The following is a 21,156-nucleotide window of genomic DNA, read 5'->3' on the forward strand; positions in this document are numbered from 1 at the left end:
AGATTCAGGGTAAGATATCTGTCTGTTTTAATACCTATCTATTCTTGCTTTAAATAAAGAAAATTTAAAGTACTGGCTGCTGGTGCAGGTTATGGATATTGAGCAAATGAAAGCTCTGTTTTTTTCAATATATTTGAGATAATAATGATTTACATGCTGATATTTTTATGTAATTCATAAACTGCAGAAATCTTATCTCAGTGTAAACATAACCTGACAAAATGCAGATCAGGCCAAATGTTTGCAGATCTATAATGTTTGAATACACTAAGTGAATTTAAGTTGTGGCTGATATAATTTATAGCTAATCTACTTAGCTGGATTTTATTTCATATTTTTCTTAGATATGGTTAGCATTACAGCATACAATAGAATAGAGTCTAACCTTTCCAACAACTCTTAATTCTAGATTACTTTGGAAACAGAATTTTCAGCAGTCTGATTGTTAATCGTATTTTTCTAGAAATGTTATTGTAGCAGAGAACGGGGAAACTCAGGGAATACTCTGGATCTATCCTGTTAATGGAACACCTGAAGCACCAAAGCAGAAATCAGGTAGGTAATGCTTCAAAAAAGCTTGAACAATATATTTAATAATATTTAAGAAAATCAATTAATCAGTTATATTCTCACCTGCTTGATCACAAGAATTTGCAGTAGTACTTAGCTATATCTTAAAAAAGATAAAATCACATATTAAAAATAATTTTTTTTCCCACTTCTAAAGCAAATCTAGATCATTACTTTGTTCTTATTGTGGATAAAAGGAATTGGGGGCAGTTTTAAATCTTTAGGGCTGTGCCCTTCAGTATCCCAATTAATCCTGAGTTTGAGAACTGAAGGTAAGCTGAGCAAAGGACTGACTCAAGGGTAGAATTTTTGCATACCCAGAACACCCTTCTGGAGAGTCTACAGGGTGCAAAATATTGGAGGAGGTGTTTGCTGCTTCTCTCAGCCTTGAATTTAATCTCTTCATCAAAACCAGAATATAAAACTGCTTACCAGCAGTAAGTTTTCCCCTTGATCTTTAGAAGTAAACTTACGTTAAAAGATTAAGACATTCTTGGAGATTTCTTGCTTATTTTGGGGATAGTAAATGCTTTTATATTTGACCATCTGTATTTTTAAGGTGTGATACAATTCCAGAGCTACGAAACAGGAAGTTGTGAACAGCTTTTTAAATCTATAACCCTGAAACTACAGCTCAATGTGTAAATGTGGGACCAATTCTATACCAGCTTGTCCTTTCAGCTTACTTTTTGTGGATTGAATAAGTGAATATAATATCTTTCTACATAAAATGTATTGAGATACAGGGACAATTGCTGAAAAAACATAGGTATTTGTACTGTCATTAATTTATATTGCTTAAGGACTCTTGTAGACAAATGCCAATGATGTGGTATTAATTAGAGCTTTCATCTCATTAATTTGTACTTTAATACCTTAAGGAATGAAACAGAATATTATCATGTAATCAACTGTTGCCCAAAATGATGGCTTTAATGAGTCTCATTAGCATTAGAACCATGTATATTAATGTGGGTGTTTGTTGTGTTATTTAAAGCTGTTGTGTAATTCAGTGGCACTCCTCAAGATAAATCTCCCTTTTATTGGGCTGTTGCTTTCATTGAAATCACAGAATCATTAAGGTTGAAAAAGACCTCTAAGTATATTGGGTCCAGCCATTAGCTCTGTGTAACCACTAAAACCACTAAACCATGTCCCTAAGTACCACATCTCTGTGGTTTCTGAATATTTTTAGGTGTGATGATTCCCCCAGTTCTGTGGGCACCTTGTTCCATCACCTGGCCACTCTTTCCATGAAGAAATTTTTCCCAATATCCAATCTAAACCGCCCTTGGCACACCTTGAGGCCATTTCCTCTTGTCCTGTCACTTGTTACTTGGGAGAAGAGATTAACTCCCACCTGGCCACACCCTCCTTTCCAGGTGGGTCTAGAGATGGAGGTGGTCTCTCCGGAACCTTCTTTTCTCCAGGCTAGACACCCCCAGCTCCCCCAGTCACTCTTCTTAATCTCGAGACCCTTCCCCAGCTCCACTGTCCTTCTCTGGGCTCCCTCCTGCCCCTCAATGTCCCTCCTGAACTGAGGGGCCAGAACTGGACACAGCACTCGAGGTGTGGCCTCACCAGTGCCAAGTACAGGGGGACGATCCCTGTCCTGATCCTGATCCAGGCCAGGTTCCTGTTCCTGATCCAGGCCAGCTGCCATTGGCCTTCTTGGCTGCCCGGGCACACCTGAGCTCATGTTCAGACTATTTTTCATCAACATCCCCCAAGTCCTTCTCCACTGGGCAGCTTTCCAGCCATTCTTGCCCAAGCTTGGGGCATTGCCCGGGGTGGTTGTTCCCCAAGTGCAGGACCCAATACTTTCTGTATAAGTTATGAATTAAAATGTTTAGCATTCATGAATTGCTTAGGTGACCTAACTTCTGTATATGATCAGAGGCTCACATACTATCAACCCTTAAGTAATTTCAAATTCCTAAATGTTTTTTTAAAACAGCAGAACTAAATTGTAGCATATCTATAACTGTTATCCACTTGTTTCTATTCAATAAATGTTTGTAATACATAAAAATGCATTGCATTAATTTTGAATTCATATAGTTCTTTGGCCAAGTTCTTTGGCCAAGTTCTTTGGTATGTTATGTTGGGCTAATATTTTTTCTCAAGGAAAATCTAGGTCTTTCAAGAATGTCCCAGAAAACAGAAATAGGTGTTTTTAACTGTGTTTATGGAATTTTCCATTCCAACCATGATTCTGAAACCTATGATTTTCAGTTATAATTGGGCGTTTAGAAAACTTGCATTGTAAGATATAAATCCAAAGCAGATAATAAGAAATCTACTTTAAAAAAAAAAAGAAAAAGATAATGATCAAGATATTGTCATCTCTCTAAATACAGACATTTATTAGAATTGCCTGGAGGCTACAAGTTTCTGTGTCAAAAACCCAAGCAGCTTTGCTGGTATATTAAGGAGTTCATCTTTGGGTCATCCTTATTTGCATCTTAATATACTTAAACTTGTAGAAGTCACTTGGTTTTCTATCTCATGAGACCAATTAAAATGATCAGTGGTCACAACCCATGTAGTACATGTTAAGTACATGATACCTGGGCTATCTTATAGAAGTGATTACAAATGGGCGGTCATTCAGAATATTCTTTTAATCCTTGTAGAGTGTAGAGTCAAAGAAGCATACAGCAATTTTAATTGGAGAGGACCACTGGGGGTCCTCTAATCCAAGCACCTGCTCAAGGGCAGCTTGCTCAGGGGCTTGTCCAGTCAAATCTTAGATATCTCTGAATTTTATTCATAAATATTATTTAGCCATTGTGGAAAAAGAAAATGTAAAATCAATTTTGGTAGTAAGAGGAATTGTAGAATAGAACATGACACAATGTGCACACAGTAATCTGAAACATTTGGTAAACTAGTGGAATACAGAGAATGTAATCTATTTTTAAATATAGATTTAAAACAATATTTATAGAAGGCCATACATTTAAACAAAAAGATCCGTGTTTAACCTATTTCAGTAACTCTCCTTCATGGAAATTCTAAGAGATCTCTAGAAATTACTTACATGTTGTTAAACAGGGCAAGACCAAGGGAGAAAGGAAATTACCTGAACTTGTGTAATTATCTGTTTTGCGGAGTAAATAAAGTGCCAGAACTGAAAATTGAAGCTAAATAAAAATGATATAAAAAAAGAGGTCTCCTTCTTCTTTTTTTAAACACTGCATATTGATTCACCACAATATGGTTCCAAATTATTGATCATTAATTCCTTATCTTAACTTCAGAGTTAATTTTTGAAGAAACATTGGGTCTAACTCTGATGAAAATTACTTACAGATCTTGAAACTAAAAAGTATGTGATCAACTGTTCTTTTTCATGTTGGTTCCCAGAACTCTTAAGAAGTTCTAGGACTTTAGGAAAACATTTTTTTCAGTGTTTTTATGTAATTTTCTTCTTTTTCTGTGCTATTAAATAAGAAAAAGCAAAAAACAACCCCCAAAAAACCAAAAAAAACCCCAAAAACCAAAACTATTGAAATAAGCTTTATAAAAACTAGTGTAAAAGCTAAAACCTAACAACTTTGTAATGAAAAAGACATACTTTGGAAGCAGTAAATTAAAATCACTTACTGAACTAAAAGAAGTTCTATGATGCTTCAAACTGAAACTTTCCAGTTTGAAAAGTTGGAAAGCATGCGAGAATGCTTTTTATTCTGGCATATTTCTATTAAAGGTCAAGTTTTAACAACATTATTCTTAAACTAAGAAAGCAAAGAGTAACTTAATATTCTTTCATTTAATTATAAAATCTTTTTTTTTTTTTGGTTTTGTTTCAGTCTTCCTTTCTTACTGGCATATTTCACACTATGCCATAATTCCTATTAGCAGTTCCACTAAAATGAAGATACATTTAATGATTAAAGATAAGAGAGAAATTTGCAAGTGCTGTTGGAACTAACTGAACAGATTTTTGTTTGCTTAGCAATATTTTCTACTACTTCGCCACAACAGAACAACAGAAGGTGGAGGCTGGGAAAGGCTTTTAGTCATCTTGCTCCTTACTGGAATTCTGTCTTTCTCTAAGCACATTTAGCTTCTATGTTTCATTTCTTTGTTAAAATCAAGATGCCAGCGCTTTGCAAATAAGATGCTTTTGCTTTTCTGTAGTTGTGATTCGCTGTCAGGCCAGGCAGAGGCTGGAGCAGAGGGTAGAGCTGCTGCTGATTGGAGTCATGCCTGATGCGGGGAACTCCGCCACGGCGGACACAGAAGAGTTGTCCAGCACCCCAGAAGTCACTGATGGTGAGGATAGTTTTGATGTCATACTGTTTTAGGAAAATTTCAAATCTGTACTTCACTAGATGTGCAGCTCTGCCATGACAATGAGTGAGGTTTAGGCAAATTGTCCCAGTTCATATTTCTATCATTTTTGCAAGTATAGAGTATTTAACTTTTTGTCTGCAGCTATAGGCACTTATAAACCTGAACCTTCCCTCTTTTTAAATTTGTCCTGGATGTGAGGCTTGCATACACACAATCTCTCCTTTAAAAGAGAGCCTGCACAAAGTCTTCAGTTAGAAAAAAATACATCTGTGTAAACATTGCCAGGAGACATTTATCTGCAGGTTTATAAGATGCATTCCCATCAGCAGGTCAATATTGGTATCAGAATGGATTGAAGAAGGAGGACTTTTTGAAAGAAGTGATAAAGCTTTGTAAAAGGATAGCTTCCACTTACTGTTAATCTGCTGAGAACACAGTGAAAATCAATTTATTCAGATACAGCAGCTGCTCAAAATATACCTCTCCTTGAAACAGAATAGTACAACAAATAAGTAGTAAGGAAAGAATACTTGTTACTGCTGTATCACCAGTACTTCTGTTATCAGTCATAGTCACTACAAAACATTTGAAAATTGTGCACCCTGGAAACTTAACATTCCATTTTGGGTTCAAAGTCATCATCCTTTATAAGGAAAATGTTATTTAAAAATTATGACACATAACATGAAACAGACTAATGTGTGTTTAACTTAGCTGTAGATGAGGGAAGGGATTTCACCTGCACTCTGACTTTGTTCTAAGTGGTAAAAGATGAGTTGACAGATGTTGCTATAATTGCAGTCTATCAGGTAATCAGGTATCAGTTGGAAGGGCAGTCAAACTTGGCTTTTCTGTCCCTTTTCTGCCATTTACAGTCTGTTCCAACAGAGGCTGTGCAGGATTACCATGTTACAGAACATGTCCTGCCAAATAACAGAAAAAGTGAATAGCTGTAAAAGGTAAATCAAGATGCATTACAGCCTCCCTAGGAGGCCAATTTTCATGCAAACATGCACATTGATCAGTGTAATCTCATATCAGCAATTACTGTCTTTAAATAGATTTTATTTCTGAAAGCTTTTAAAATAGGAGATCTGAAGTTGAACTGTTTAAGAGAGCTTGCAGAGCATATGCTTACTGATTGGCTGATATTCATAATTACTTTTTAAAATTTTATATTTACTCATTGTAGTGTCAAAGATAACTTATTTCCTGGGCATATCATCATCTTACACATCCATATTACACAGTGATAGTGATAAATCCAGTAAAGCAAAAAGATGTGAAGTTGTCAGTGTCCATTCTTTCATCTTTGGAGAACTGTGAATGCTATTATGAAAATTTATTCAGCCTTTTGAGGACAGATGTCCATCAAGATAAAAAGGCACTTTTTAAAAATTTATTTTTATAATAGAGTAACAGATTAAGCTCATTATTGGCTGGTCACATATGAGTGGGCTGCCTTACACACACCTGGGCTATTTCCCTCCAAAATGGTGGCATGTGAATTGACAAGAAAAACATGCAGTGAGCAAGCTGAGCCAGCATTTTGAAAGTCTTGCAGATTCATGATGTCTACTTCTTGTTTTATTCATACATATAATTTATTACTGGCTTCTGCATATGGTGTACAAGACATTGATTTGGGGCATTCCATCTTTTTAAGTAAGAAGTCTGGTAATGAAATGCTTTGCACCCTAGGTAGTAAAATCATTTTTAACACTATGCTTTTCATCCTTTTCAATGACATTTTAATGCCATTATTGATAGATGAATTTGAGGCCTGTTGGGAAGCAAATTAAATGGTACTATCTGAGCTTTTCTGCAGTCTACCAGTAATAACATAAATAAAAGCCTAAACCTTTAAGATTACAGTCTGGCACACTGTTCTTCATTTTTTTCTCTTCTGAAAGAGTGATTCATCAGAGTGCCTGTGTGAAGAGTGGTAAGCAGTTTTTACACCCAAGGATAAATGATGATAATTATTGGCAGATCAGATTTAAACAGCTAATACTGTGCTTCAGTATTTGAATTATTTGGACAAGTATAAATTCTTTTAAAGTGAAGAATCTTCAAACACGTCTTCTACATAAAAAATTCAATTTCATCCAATACAGAGGAGTGCACTTGACACAGAAATCTACTACAATTTCTTATGAAAGAGGGTACAATCTAAAAGTTGTCTAGCTCCAATGACATCATTTCTTGTTCAGAAGTCAGCAAAATTCCAGGGATCAAATGATGAAAGTTAATATTTTAGACGTAGCAAGTAACAAGGAGAGTATGGCCCTTTTAAAAAATAGTTTTCAGTTGCATTACATGCATATTTTCCCCCTAAATGTATTTTTCATCTGTTTTCTTACAATGACTCTAAAGATCTCTTTTTCACTAAAGGAAATTTAAGAGCTGAGATTCATCCAAACAAGTGAAGTTTGCTATTTTTTAGGTTAAGTATTCAGTGGGGAATACAAACACATTTAATTTTCCACAGTCTTCTGAAAAAAAAAAATCAAACAGTCACGAATCAGTTATGGATGTTTGACTGACATTAAACATCCACAACATTGTGTGTTTGTAGTGGTCTTTTGTAACCTTTCCCTTTCAATTGCTTCAGTTTATCTCATAAGCCAGCCATGAGGGCTGAGTGTTTCTCATTAACTTCTCTCATCTTTATTAATTCATTGCTCTCCTCACAGCCCAGCAGCTGGTCTTAGCTCCTTGCTCTGAATTCTTATTTCTGGGAAGGTTTCATGACAGTTGCCTTGAGGGGAATAGTGCTGCCCAGCTTCTGTAGGGTAGCAGAGGTACAAGGTTGGTTTATGTTGTGACCAAGTTTTAGAGCCATTCTGAACTCAGACTAAACAAATGGAGAGTTCAAGTGCACCTGAGAGTGAAATAACATTTTCCAGATATGCTAATCCATAATATACGTTGGCATCATTATACAAATTGTATCTCTACCCTTTGTTTTGCTGTTAATAAAAACTTTATAGCAATTACCTAATATTCCTGAAACTCATCAGAATATTCAAAAGGCTCTATTTTCTTTCATTTAATTAAAGCAGCTCTTTGAAACCAGCAAAGAATAAAAACATATCCAAACACACATTAAAAAGCTATTTTCCATCCCCAGCAGGATTTTGTGTTAGCCAGTGCTATGGATTACACTAAATTCCCATTTAATGTGATGGATCTGGATCAGGAGGCTCACCTTTAAGATATAAGGTCAATAAAATTGGGCATGACCAAAGAAATCTTTGGAGACAAATAGACTTGATCACTCATCCAGAGATGTTAATATGATTGCTGGTAAAGTGTAGAAGATTAATATTGGAAGCAATATGAAGAGGATAATAATGATGAAGATGGCCGTATATCCTACTTAAGCCATTTTTGTATTGTCAGAATTACTGTGGCATTATTTTTGAAATTATCCTTGAGGATGAGAAAATTACAGCTATATAAATTCGATTTTCTTCCTATGCAATAAAAGAAAGTGTTTGTTTTGGATTAAGAGTTGATGAAAGCAGTGATCAATGGCAAAATGAAGTTGTTGACAAGGGGGTGAACCAAGAATTGAGACACTTTGTTATGGATTATTGCTTTTTTGTTAAGAGGTGACAACTCCTGATGGAAGAGAACTAGTAGAAGTCAAAGTATAAGGCATCAAAGGAGAACTGAAAGTCTTAAATGGATTATTTAGTCATCTACATAATTTTGGTTTACATCTGCCTGTTTGTTTCTTTATTTATGAGTGAAGCATGGGAGAGATTTGATGCATTGTTTATTTCCATTATTGAGCTGAAATCATGCCAGGCATTTTAATGAAGAAGGTCAAATAGTTCTTGTTGATATACAAGGATATCACTGGGTCCATTAAAAAAGAGAAAAAAATACAGCACAATTTTCATCTCATAAGCAAACCCTCCCACTGCCATTTCTTAATATAATTAGAACAGTAACAGAAAATTATGGCAAAAAAAGAACTTGTGAATTGTGATCAGGCAGTTGGGAACTGCTTTTATTTCTGTTTACAGTCTTCACTCAATTCTCTTTCCTTGTCATTTTATAAAATGTTAAAATCTGTAAGCCTTCGGAATGAGAATCATCATTACGTTAATTAAAATTACTTTCTGATACTTATACAAAATCATGCTCACTTTAAATATTCAACACTTAAAGGGAACAAGATCTATTATAAACTAATCTGAAGTTAGTTTTTCAGCTTCATAAAATTGCAAAAACAATAAATAATACAATACCAGAAATAATGAAATTCTTCTAGGTGTTACTCTTCAGTATGATATAGAACCAGGAAACATGAGAAGTCCAAAAGAACTGATTGACTAACTCAAATAATGTCTGAAAAAAGAAAACACAAATAGATATCCCTTAAAATTATTTGAGCTAGTGGATAAGAAAAACCTAGGCAATATAATTAGCTGGAGGAGTGTATTAATGACTTTAATTGCTCTATGTTCGTGATTGCTGTTTCTCCCCTTTCCTGCACACAGAATTTCCTATAATCTCTTTGGTTGGGTGACAAGGAAGTATTACTTCCAATAGAAACAGAACCACTACACCCTTGCTTTGTAAAGATATTTTGGGGAAGTTTCTGTAAATCAGAACCATGGCCAACACAGCTCTATAGGACCTTAACTATTCTTCTGGAACATCATAACACCTAACAATGATCTGTCTGCATTAATTTCCACTTTTTTCTGAATTATTTGCTTATTATTTATGAGACACCAGCAAAGCATTGCTGGTCAAACCCCTTAAGATGCAAACTTCAGTTTTTCTGGGACAGTGGCCCTATGTCTCTCAGCTCTGTTTGAATGCTTTTTGTCATAGAAAAACAGATGATTTATGCACCTAAATTTGCCTCAGAAAATGTATCAGACAGTCACTGTAGTAAAAAACTACATGCATGCAACAATCCTATCCCAAATGCTCTTCCATTTCCAGGTTATTAAATCCTATTGTCATTTCTGTGATAAAATTCTTTATCCTCGTCTTCTGTCTCTGAAGTTACATTGTTCAAGTTTTGTTGTTCTTACAGAAAATGAAGTTATTATCTCTAGATCTCTCCCACACTACACATTTCCAAGAGACTGTGATACAAAAATTCCCCAACGAACTTCCCCTGTTGTTTTGTAGAATGTATAAACCTTTATGTTTTATAAATTACTGCATCAGGCCTATTGTTTTGACAGTTTAAGAACAAGCTGATCTGAAGCTTTGGAGATACAGGAAGATATTAAAACTATAAGACAAGTAAACAGAAGTTACACAGAATCACCACAGAACTTTGAATGAAGTGATAACCTTGAACCATCACTCTTTCTTCAAGCCAGCTGAGGAAGACAAGAGTGGAACCTCAGAAATTTACGACACAAAAATTTTATTAATTCTGAAACCTGATTTGTATCCAAAAAATAACACAAGTAGTTACCTCCCATGAGATGAAATGCCCTATAGTAGAGAATTTACACTACCCTGTGTGATAGATGTTCTCTCTTATGTGTAACTGAAGGCAATCTGTTGGGTAAGGAAAAGGAAGCAAATGAATGTGACCCTGGCGATCAGGTGCTGTTTTCCACTCTCTGTGGCTCAGCTTTGTATATTAAAAAAAGCCAGAAGATAAAAAATGCATGCTTTTGTAATAGACCATAGTACAATATAAAATTGTCAAGAGCTATTGAAAAACTGGTGAGGTGAGTTTTCAATTTGCCAGTCCAAATAGAATGGTCAGGTTAAAAGTCAGCTTGAGTTGTTACTGGTTTCTGTGGGCAACATTGAAAGTGAGGCAAATGACTTTGGATGCCATGGAAAAAATAATGTCTGTGTGAATTAGGACTAAATCATGAGATATGTTCCTGAAGAAGCTGCTTTGATGTTTCTGTGCCAAGGTACAGATGTGATCTTTATCTGCCAGAGTTTCTGGCTAAATGAAGACATGGCTAAATAAAAGAGGGAACTTGTTGAAAAAGGATTATAATGGTTATGAAGAAATAAATTTTAATTGTTTCCTTTATAGCATGAATTTACAGGGTAGCATACAAATCTGAGTAGAATTCCAGATCAAAGGCAAATAATGTGAGATCCTTTGGGCTGAAGAGAATCCTTTTGATTTTTCTGAGGTTTTTGTTTCAACTCTATTATGCAAGTAATATGAGAATAAAGAAAGCGTTGAAAGGGATGTATGGAGGCAGAGCAAAAAGATAATTAGTGAAAAAGGGATTCAGGGAGAGAGAATATATGGAAACAAGCTGCAAGGAACAGTACTAGATGCATACTGTGTGTTTCATATACATAAAATTGATTCACACGCTTCTGTATCATTCACTAAACTGTGCAGCGTTTTGAAGAAACACATTCTCAAAACAACAAAAGGGGACAATGCTTTTTGCCTTTTGCTGCTTCTTTACAGTAGAAACTTGGTCTAGTAGTAGATACCTCTTTCAAAGAAATGTTTAGTAAGAGAAAAATTAGGAAACAGAAGAGTTGAATGTAAGAGAAAATTTAAGAAAGAAGCATTCCAATTAGTTGCTAAGGAAATAGGCAATGGGATGCAGGGTAAAAGATGTGGGTAAGAGTGGAATTTTGTAGAGCCTTGAAGATATGGATGAAAGTTTTTGGCTGGATATGGAAATAGAAAAACTTGCAGAGAAGAGATACAAATATATATAAATGCAGAACTATATTGAGAATTTCCTTGAATTCCTATGAGGATCAATAATTTTATTAACAACAGAAGGAGATCAGCTTTTTTATCCATTAATTTCTATGAGTTTAATTTGGTGTCTGGAATTTAGAAAAGTTATGTTATATTTGCTTATATTTATAGTGCTCCACATACAACTCTTTTGTACCTGTATGAAGAAATCTGGTGAAAGGCAAATTAAGCTACAGCCAGGTCTTTGGGGGGTTTTCTGCAATTTTTTTATTCTGCTGCTATTGTCCCATAGTTGTGACACTTTACAGTGAGAAACAGATACATAATTTTCAGATGAGATCTCATGTCTTACTACCCAAATGATGTCTACTTAAGTGTTAGGATGTTTTTGACCACTAAAGTTTTCTACTTTTTTTTCCCTTTATTACTCTTAAAATTCACTTTTCGCTGTTTATTTGAATATGTACTTGAAAACAGTATTATAATTATTTAATCTGCTGTACAATAATGTGTTCTGTCTGCCTCTACTTTTGCTGGAAAGACAGAACTGCATATTTAATGTTCATTCCCCACTGCCTGCTGAATTCCTGTAGTGTCTGTGTGAAAACTCTTGGAAGACAATGGAGAAGCAAGAAAAGGACAAGTGGCAGATGAGACCTGAAAGGGACTATATAGGAAGATATTTCAAAATATTTAGAAGGTGAAGATTAGATGCCAGATACCTGGTAGAAATGAGTACTTAACATCTGGTTTTGTAGTTTCTGTATTAGCAGTTTGGGGACTATTAGATCAAGGGGGGAAGAAATATTTGTTAAGTGTCAGGGCCACAATGGACCCAGCCTTGGAAAATTATCAGAACCAGTGGAAAAAATCAGTGTGAGTGAAGTGTGTTCATTCAGCACCAAGTGAAAATAATTAATCTGGTTTATGCAAAGCATGAAACTGCAAATTTATGAATGCCTTGGCTTTAATTACATGTTTATATTTGGTGATTGTGCTTCCCTCCTTTATGAAATGACTGCAAATAAGAGCAGCTAAGTGAATTCACTTGCATCTCTGTTTTACTGCATCCATCCAAGGAAAAGCCTCTGCAATGAGGACAAGCACTTCTGCAGTCTGAGCATGTTTCCATCACAGTTTTAATTTCCATCTGTCTCCCTGGAAATGGGAGACAGTGTGAAAGTAAAGGGGGTCCCTTAGGGAGGTGTCCCCCTTTGCCACGTTCATGTCACCCAGTGTGCCACAGGTTAAGGGCTGTTTGTGGAGAGCTCAGACAGCCACATCTCCCCTGGGTGTCCACAGGGCACTGCAGCCTCCTGGGCCAGTGGCCATGAGATTTTTATCATCAGGAAATGCAGGGGATAATGAGCTGGTCCTCAGTGAAATCAAACACTTTTCAGAAACAGGAGGGAGGTACAAACACTTCTCTCCTGATACTGTGAAACTCTGTGGTCAGAAATATCCAGTGGGCCTTTCACTGCCTTCTGTAGGCAACAGGCCCTTCTACAAATGTCTTTGTTATTCTTTTGAACCTTTAATACAGGTTCTTCTCCACTAAAATATTATTTAAATGTCTAAGATTGCTATTTTGTGAATTTGCTGGAATAGTTCTTTAAATTTTAGATGCATTAATTTTAGATGTATTTATCTATTAATTAGATTTACAGTAAATCTAGCAGTCACAAAAATTCATATTTCCCCAATTTGTATGCCCAGAGTGTGAAATCCTTGGAGTTTTCATGTCAGTCTTATGAGTCATAAAATATTTTTTTAAGTGATCTGTATCCTTTCATCTTCTTCAAGGCTATTTAAACAAAACCCAACACTTTTATTCCAGTGTCCTTACTAGCATTTGTAAATAAATGACAGCCAAGTCATAGTACTGTATAGCTGAAAAGCCTGGTTGGTTTTTAAACATAGGTGCTTCAGTAGCTCTGTATACACAAGTGTTGCTTAAATGAATTCTATCTTTTTAGATATCTTTATTTACACAAATTAAAATGCTTGACAACTAAGATTAATTGCCTTTCAAAAGAAGAAATGTTTAATGATTAAAAAAATTGTTTTGGAATAATTACCTCAGAATATATTTTCTCTTAACTAAGGCAAAATATTATTCAGAAAATAGGAAGAAGCAATAATTTTTATAATCAGAATTTCTGTTCCCTAGGTTGAACTAGCTGTATATAAATAGTGTACTTATATCTTCCCAGTGTTTAGATTGATAAATATCTCTATATTGAGTCAATGTGGCTAAAGCTTTCCCTGCTGTTCTCTATTTACAGAACACGAGTGGATTAATTGGTGTATACTTTTACATTTGAATGTGTATTTTACATCTTGCATTAGATAAAAGAAGAATTTTACCTGTACTGAAAATAGTGATTCAGAAAACTGAACTGAAATGAAGAGAAAACTGAATGAAAGCCTACAAATAGCCTGGCCTAAAGGGTCAAGGCCTATTTGAACAGAATGTTATATTGTATTTGACTTTGCTTTAAAGAAAGTGTTAATGCTATCTCCATGTTTTATATCTTATGCCATTTTAATTGAAACTAGGAATTCTAAGAGTCAAGAGAACTTTGAATATTGGACAAATTGGACAGTTTCCTAGCTGATTCATAGCTTTTTTCCTCTAGGTTCTGCCAGTTTGTTTAGGCAGTGTGTTACAGGATTGCTAGAATCAAATATTAACATTCCACAGAGAATTCCCACAGCATGATAATATAGGAGTCTTCAGGGCAGCTGTGGTGAAAAATATAACTGTTTTACATTTTATAGTAGTGCTAAACTAGATCAGCAGTCTAAATCAAAATGTGCTGAAGGGACCAATATAGCAAGGTTCCAAATATTGGCATTCATAAATGCATCATTTTTTCCTTAAGTGTTGGAAGTATAAAATATTTTAACTAATTACTTAATATAAGCATAGAACAGGTTGACAGGTTGCAAAACAGCCTGGAACAGAAAAAGATATATTTAATTGCTTCTGACTGAAAAGTAATACATATATATATATATATATATATATATATATATATATATATATATATATATATGTCAAACCAAACCCAAATGTTTGGATATTAAAATCCAGCATGCAGTTCCCAACACTGTCTTCCTAGCACCTGAACTATAAAATAAGCTTTTCCTGAGTAGCATTGTGTGATATAACTGTTGAATGAAGCATCTGCTCAACAGCTGCAATTTTTTTTCACTGTGAAATGCTCCAGATTGTCTCATTCTTTCTCTCCCATTGATTGTCAGCATCTGAATCTTCATGTTCTAGCATCTGTCAAGGGTGACTCCTAAAAGCCTTGGGCTGTGTTGGAATCTGAATGAATGACATAAACATTACATTTTTCAAATGGAAAAACAGCAAGGATGAAAAAATGTAGGATGGTCCTTAGTTTTATAGACTGTAGGAGAAAATTTTCATGTTGATTTTCATTTTGAAAAATTGCATTTATTGTAATGAAGTCCCTGCATATATGGATCAATACATGGAAATCTTGTATTTTGGTGCTCAGTCTGTATCTAATCTACTATGAATGATAGCCCCTGGTCATAATACTTTGCTTACATGTGTGTGACTCTAATCTGGTATATATTGTACAGAGGTCTGTGAACAGTCTACTTTAAAGAGTTACAAATGGTCCAGTATAAGCTGTTACATTTCTTAAACTTTGTGTTATAAAAATGAAGCAACAAAAGATCACGTCTCCTGTTAGCTGCTGATGTGGGAAGAGGAAATTGTGCATTTCAGAAAAGGACAAAGGACTAAAAAGTGTGGGAAGGCATCTCCATACTCACTTAAATTTGGGTAGTTTTACAGATTGGCAGTACCAAAGTAAGCTTTTATCCAACATTGTCACTTGGACTTTTTATATAAACAAATCTGTCATCTGTATTTTAGAATTCTGAGTCAGAAGGCCTTGGGAATTAACTCTGCAGCTGCCTGGCACTATGCAGCCAGGATAAGTGTACAGGGATGCACACACAGCACTTCTGTACGTTTGTACCCAGCTGTGCAAATTCAAAATGTGCCCTGAGATAGGTGGTCATAGTAAAATGAAATCTCCTGTAGGAGTTAGTGGTTGTGTCAAAACATTTCTCATCCAGAAAATGCGTAAAACTTTTTAATGGATTAACAGCTTGAGATTCTTTTCCTCATAGAAATGTTCCCTTCTGTGCACAAATTACTATTGTATACTGAATATCTCAGTTTCCTTTATTACAGCTGGAGGAGACATTTGATTCAAGAAGCTCAGCTGTTTATTTTTATGTCATTACTACTTGGCCTTTTCATAGCTGCTTCAGGGAATGAGAGAAGAGGCTGCTGGTGACATCTTCACTATTTCTCTGTATTCTGTGTATTGGGCTTGCAGCCATCAATGGCATTGATGTCCTTAATGATGGTTTTTTTGCAATTGTCCCAATGGCATTACTCAAAAAGAGTATTATGAGATTTTCATTTGGCTCATGAACAAGAAGTATTCCACCAGCCAGAGCAATATTGCTATTACCATTCACATATCCCAAGTAAGTTTTCCAGCTTCTATTTTGCTGGAAACTATATAGCCTGTCATATGAAATGGGAAGATTTTGTTATGCAGTCAGAAGGAAATCACTTTAGTTTTAGATAATTGCTAGTTTTACTCATTTGTCATTTTTAGTAATAAAGGGAAGAATTGTAACTCTGAGCCAACCAACTGTGTGAAATTATAGTGCACACAGGTTGATATTTTTCTTTTGTATCATTTAGGTTCCTCTGCAACACTGGAGTTTCTGTATGAATTGCAATATCAATCAGATGAAATTAGATATCAGCTTGAATCTTTGGTTGGCATGGAGCTGGTTGAAAAAGAATGGGATACAGAATCCAGAATTGTAACACTGATCTTTAATGTAGTATTTGCACCTAGCAAACCAATGAGGTAAGGTTGGGTTCCTTACTACCAAAAGAACACATAATGAAATCCTGTCTGGTCATTTTTACTTATATAATAATTTCCCTGCATTCTTTTCCTCATTTTGTTTTCATCTCTGAGATCTATTGGTTAAGATTTTCTCCCTTGCTTCTTCTCAGCTATCTTTGGTGTTAAAACTGACAGTGTTTCTCTTTAGTGCCTGTGAAATGATTCTGTTGAGTTACTTCCATAGTCTGTGAGTGCATTGTTTTACTTCTAAACATTGGAGTATTGAAAGAGTTCCAATGAAAATTATTTGTTCTCATATTTCATAAAAAACATACACACAAGATGGTCTCTCAGTCTTGGAAATCTTTTCCTAGACAAGCATGGGTACATATTCTTTGACTGGGTGGAATGGTTGAATTTGAAATTCGTTTCTACTGCACCAGTAACAATGATCAATAATCAGGAAATTGTTCTCCTTTTTTATAATTGTCATGTGACAAATAATGTATGTGCTTTGATTTACAAGAGAACATCTCCCTTCTTTAAAAAGAAGCTGTTGAAGGGAGATCCTTTTGGAGAGAGGGAAGTTGTCCCTTCCTTTGGGTGCAGTCAGATGTGGGTCAGGAGGAGGCTGAAATGAAGCTTTTGGGACCTGCAGCCACAAAGTAAATCCAGAGTCCCAACATTACCAGGAGTGTTAGGGAACTGCTGAGTATCATGGGCTGCATGAGAAGAGTTATCTTTAGGAGGCAGGGGGTTACTCTTTATTTGCAGTAGTTCAGAAGATTAATGAAATAAACAAAGAGCAAACATTTAGGAAGAATGATCCACCCACCTGATTCAGTGTCATTGTGTCAGAGGAGGTGAATCTACAAAGCCTTTTCATTTCTACTCTCTCATCTTTATTCTATTATTTTTTAATTTGGTTTGTTTTTTTTTATCTTTGTGTACTTGAGACAGGCTACCTGCAGAGAACTCAATGGCTGCAATTAATTAGTTCTGTTATCTTCAGAATCTACAGCACCAACTCTCTTGGACAATCTGAAGGCATCAGAATCTGGCATTTTCCTAAAGTACATAAACCTTTGTCAGATCTATTTGATCCTACTATGAACTGCTGATATGTTCTGAAGAAAATTCTCTAACATCACAGTAATACAGAATAATGAGTAAAATAAATTTAGTTTAGGGTTTGTTTTTTTTTTTAATTTAAAAAAGAGCAAGCAGAGTGAGAATAAAATCTCATGGCTGTGCCAGGAATGTTACTTCCATATTATGTTCTTTCTTGTAATTTGCTGTAAATATCTAGCACTATTTAATTTACATTCCAGTCAAGTTTACCTGATAAATACTATGTCATGCAAAATTAGGGATGTATTCCAGTTTAAAGTAATTTGCATTTTCATTTTACTGCAGTTTACTTCTACACACTCAAAGATTTTTTTTTTTTGGTATATTAATAATTTATAATTTCATGTTTTATAATGTTTTTCTATGTATTGACTGTTGTTATCTGAAATTTTAAGGAGTGAGGCAACCCTTGTAATTCAGTGTACTGCAGGAGGCCTTTGGAAGTTTCCCTTGGTGTTCATTGCCACAGAGCCAGAAGTGGATGATGTGATCAACATTGAAGCAGTTGGCCTCAATAAGGAGTCCATAGTTGGCTTTAAGCTCACAAGCCAGACAAGGTAAAAACACTTACATTCAAGAGTTTATGCACTTTTCTGAGGGTACAACTCCCACTCAAACACATTGGTTAGAATAAATTTGGGCAACACACACATAACTGGGATGCAGCTATTTCATCCTTATTTTCAAGAGCTGCATTGTTTAAGTAACAAATGTGATTTTGAAGCTTTGTTGTAGAAGACAGAAGCATTCTACCTTTAGGCTTTGGCTTGAGAGAAAATCTGTGGAATAGATCCAAATGTTTATGATTTTTTTTTCCCTAAAAGGTTTAGGAAGATGTTAAAATGTGTAATACAATGTTAAGGAATGATAATAGTTCTGTGCTATTAAAGGCTCACTAGTAAGACTTTAAAAGCTAGTGCTTTTACTAATAGATTTTTTCAATGTACTTTATGCTTACACCAAGTTAAAAACATTCCCTCACCTTGTGCTTTAAAGGATTTTAAATATGCTGTTCTTATTAAGTACTCCTATTTTATTATGTAAGTGTGCTATGAATTCATCTCTGCTTCCACTTGCTAAAATAATGGTGTAATTCTTCAGTATTTTGTTCCTCTCCTTTTTTAAAGTCCTGCAGAAACCACTGTTAATATATAACTTTTGCATATTTCCATTCTTTTCCCAGAGTTTTACAATGTTACAGGAAACTTACAATGTCATTTGTATACAGCAGGAAGTCAAAGAATAAATTGTGTGGTAATGATAGATAAGTTTTAAAATATTAAACAGGGAATCTGAATGAATCATAATGTGTACAATCCATGTAGCTCATGGAAGTTTTAAATTTTCTTTTAAATTAATGATTTTTACTATATATCTAGAAAGTGTGCCAGATATGCAGATTGACACTTTCATGGTGGATACATCCTGTGGTTTCATCCTCATCAGGAAATGTATTTGGTTAAAACTGATTTATTTCCAAAATCTGTCTCTCTAAGAGGGACAGTTGTTCCAGGTTTTAGATGCCTGTCAGTGATGTTAATTGAGGACTCTGACAAAGGCTTCTATCACAGTGATCAAGTTAACAGCTTCAATAGAATGGCTGCTTCAGGAACAAAAGCAAAGCAATTGCTCTGGCAATACTGTAATCTCCTGGTAGGTGTTTGATAGCAGTGAAGATACCTGATGTTCTCCAGAAAGGTGTTATAAAACCTGAGTCATTATACTTATATGAAGGAAGAGCAGTGATAGAAGATAGATTCTCTTTTGCCCTTAAACAAATTTCAACTTTATTTTATACAGCAAGTGTTCCTCCCATACATTTCAAAAGCAAAATATAATGTTTGCATGTGGTAAAAAAGCTCTGTGTTACAAACAGCACCAGGAACTCCACTCATGAGGATGCCTTGGGAAGAGCACTGCCAGCAGGTCAGGGAGGGGAGGATCACCTGGAGTGTTGGGTGCTCCTCAGCCCTGGGAGGATCACCTGGAGTGCTGGGTCCTGTTCTGGGCTCTTCAGGACAGGACAGACATGGAAATCCTGGAGTGGGTCCAGTGGAGGGTGACAAAGATGATGGAGGGACTGGAGCATCTCAGTGAGGACAGGCTGAGGGAGCTGGGCCTGTCCAGCCTCGAGGCCCCTCATCCCTGTCTGTCAGTGTCTGCAGGGAGGGCAGGACATGGATCAGGCTCTGCTCCCTGGTTCCAGCAATGGGACAGGAGGAACAAACAGAAAGTGAGGCACAGAAGTTCCATCTGAACATTAGGAACAACTTCTTTCCTGTTTAATGACCAAACACTGGAGCAGATTGTCCAGAGAGGGTGTGGAGTCTCTCTCAGTGGAGATATCCAAGAACTGGCTGGACATAATCCTGTGCTGGAGGCTCTGGGATGACCCCACCTGGGCAGGGAGGCTGCACCTGGTGACCCACTGTGATCCCTTCCAGCCTGACCACTCTGTGATTCTGTGAACTGCTCCATAAGTTATATATTGCTTTATCTTCCCTGTGATTTGCTTAGGAGATATTAGTGGTGGAGGTTTTGTATAGAAGTGGAACACTCAGCCAACCAACACATAGTATAGAGGACCCGCAGATGAAAAGCAATTACATGAGAAAAGCATTATATAACAGGTATAATTTAATGCTTGAATAACTCACATTATTTAGATTAAAAACAAAACAATTAAATAATCAAACATGGTTGAAAAATTTTGAATAGGATACAAAGCGCTATCCTATCAATCCTCCCTGAAAAAAAATGATCAGCCCTTTGGAATTTTCTTGGTAATCAATTAGCAGCACAGTCCATAGAGAAGCAGTTCTGTTACTTTAAGAGAGATGGGGTTTCTTATGCTGGACAGTAGCTCATGGCACTGCTGCTTGGGGAGAAACTGTGGGGGAAACAGGTTTATTTCTGAGTAACCTGCTAGGGAGGGACTCTGCAGATGTGTCTTTATTTCCTGCTACTGCCAGGAGAGAGGGGTTGCACAGCATCGCTTAGAACACCTCTGCATCTTTTTGAGCTAGCAAGGTGCATAGTGATGCAACAAAGAGTATATGAGAGCCACAGGCCCTAAAAAACCTCAGGATGTTATTAAGAACAGGTTAGGATTCATATATATTTATTTTGATATAGGAATATATATATACACACACACACCCCACATTGAATGAGGATCTTCAGTGCTCCACAATAAATCTATGAGATCAATGGATTTAGCTTTCTTTACAGCTAGTGCAACTCAAATGTGGCCTTCCTTCTTAAATTCCACATTCCTCCCCTCCCTCCCCCCTGCCCCAAAATCCTGAGTGTGTACAGGATATCTCAGAATGAATTAATGATTTTGGAAGGATGATCAGTTAGAAATGGGAGGTCATTGCTACACTCTTCACAATGGTCTGCAATAATGAAAGCTCCAGCAGTTCATGAAAATATGTAATGCACCCTTTCACACATTTTAAGTTCACACAATGAGAAATAGCCCAATATCTTCTCCAGAAAATAATGAAAGATACTGAGAATGCAGCTAAACAGTTTTATTGCATGAAGAAAACA

At 35.8% G+C, this 21,156-nt stretch overlaps 1 protein-coding gene across 1 annotated transcript in view; it reads left to right on the forward strand.

Annotated features, from left to right (window-relative positions):
- The window catches only part of CFAP47 (cilia and flagella associated protein 47), a 263,505-nt gene that overhangs the window by 224,090 nt on the left and 18,259 nt on the right, over positions 1-21,156 (forward strand). Inside the window, exons 59-62 of the mRNA XM_071430336.1 lie at positions 464-555; positions 4,717-4,851; positions 16,317-16,488; positions 17,997-18,158. Of these exons, the coding sequence (XP_071286437.1) occupies positions 464-555; positions 4,717-4,851; positions 16,317-16,488; positions 17,997-18,158 (561 nt within the window). The remainder of the gene's footprint in view (positions 1-463; positions 556-4,716; positions 4,852-16,316; positions 16,489-17,996; positions 18,159-21,156) is intronic.

The sequence above is a fragment of the Agelaius tricolor genome, unplaced genomic scaffold (genome assembly GCF_023055355.1).
Source record: "Agelaius tricolor isolate 1412-34295 unplaced genomic scaffold, bAgeTri1.0.p SCAF_7, whole genome shotgun sequence".
Classification (NCBI taxonomy): Eukaryota; Metazoa; Chordata; class Aves; order Passeriformes; family Icteridae; genus Agelaius; species Agelaius tricolor.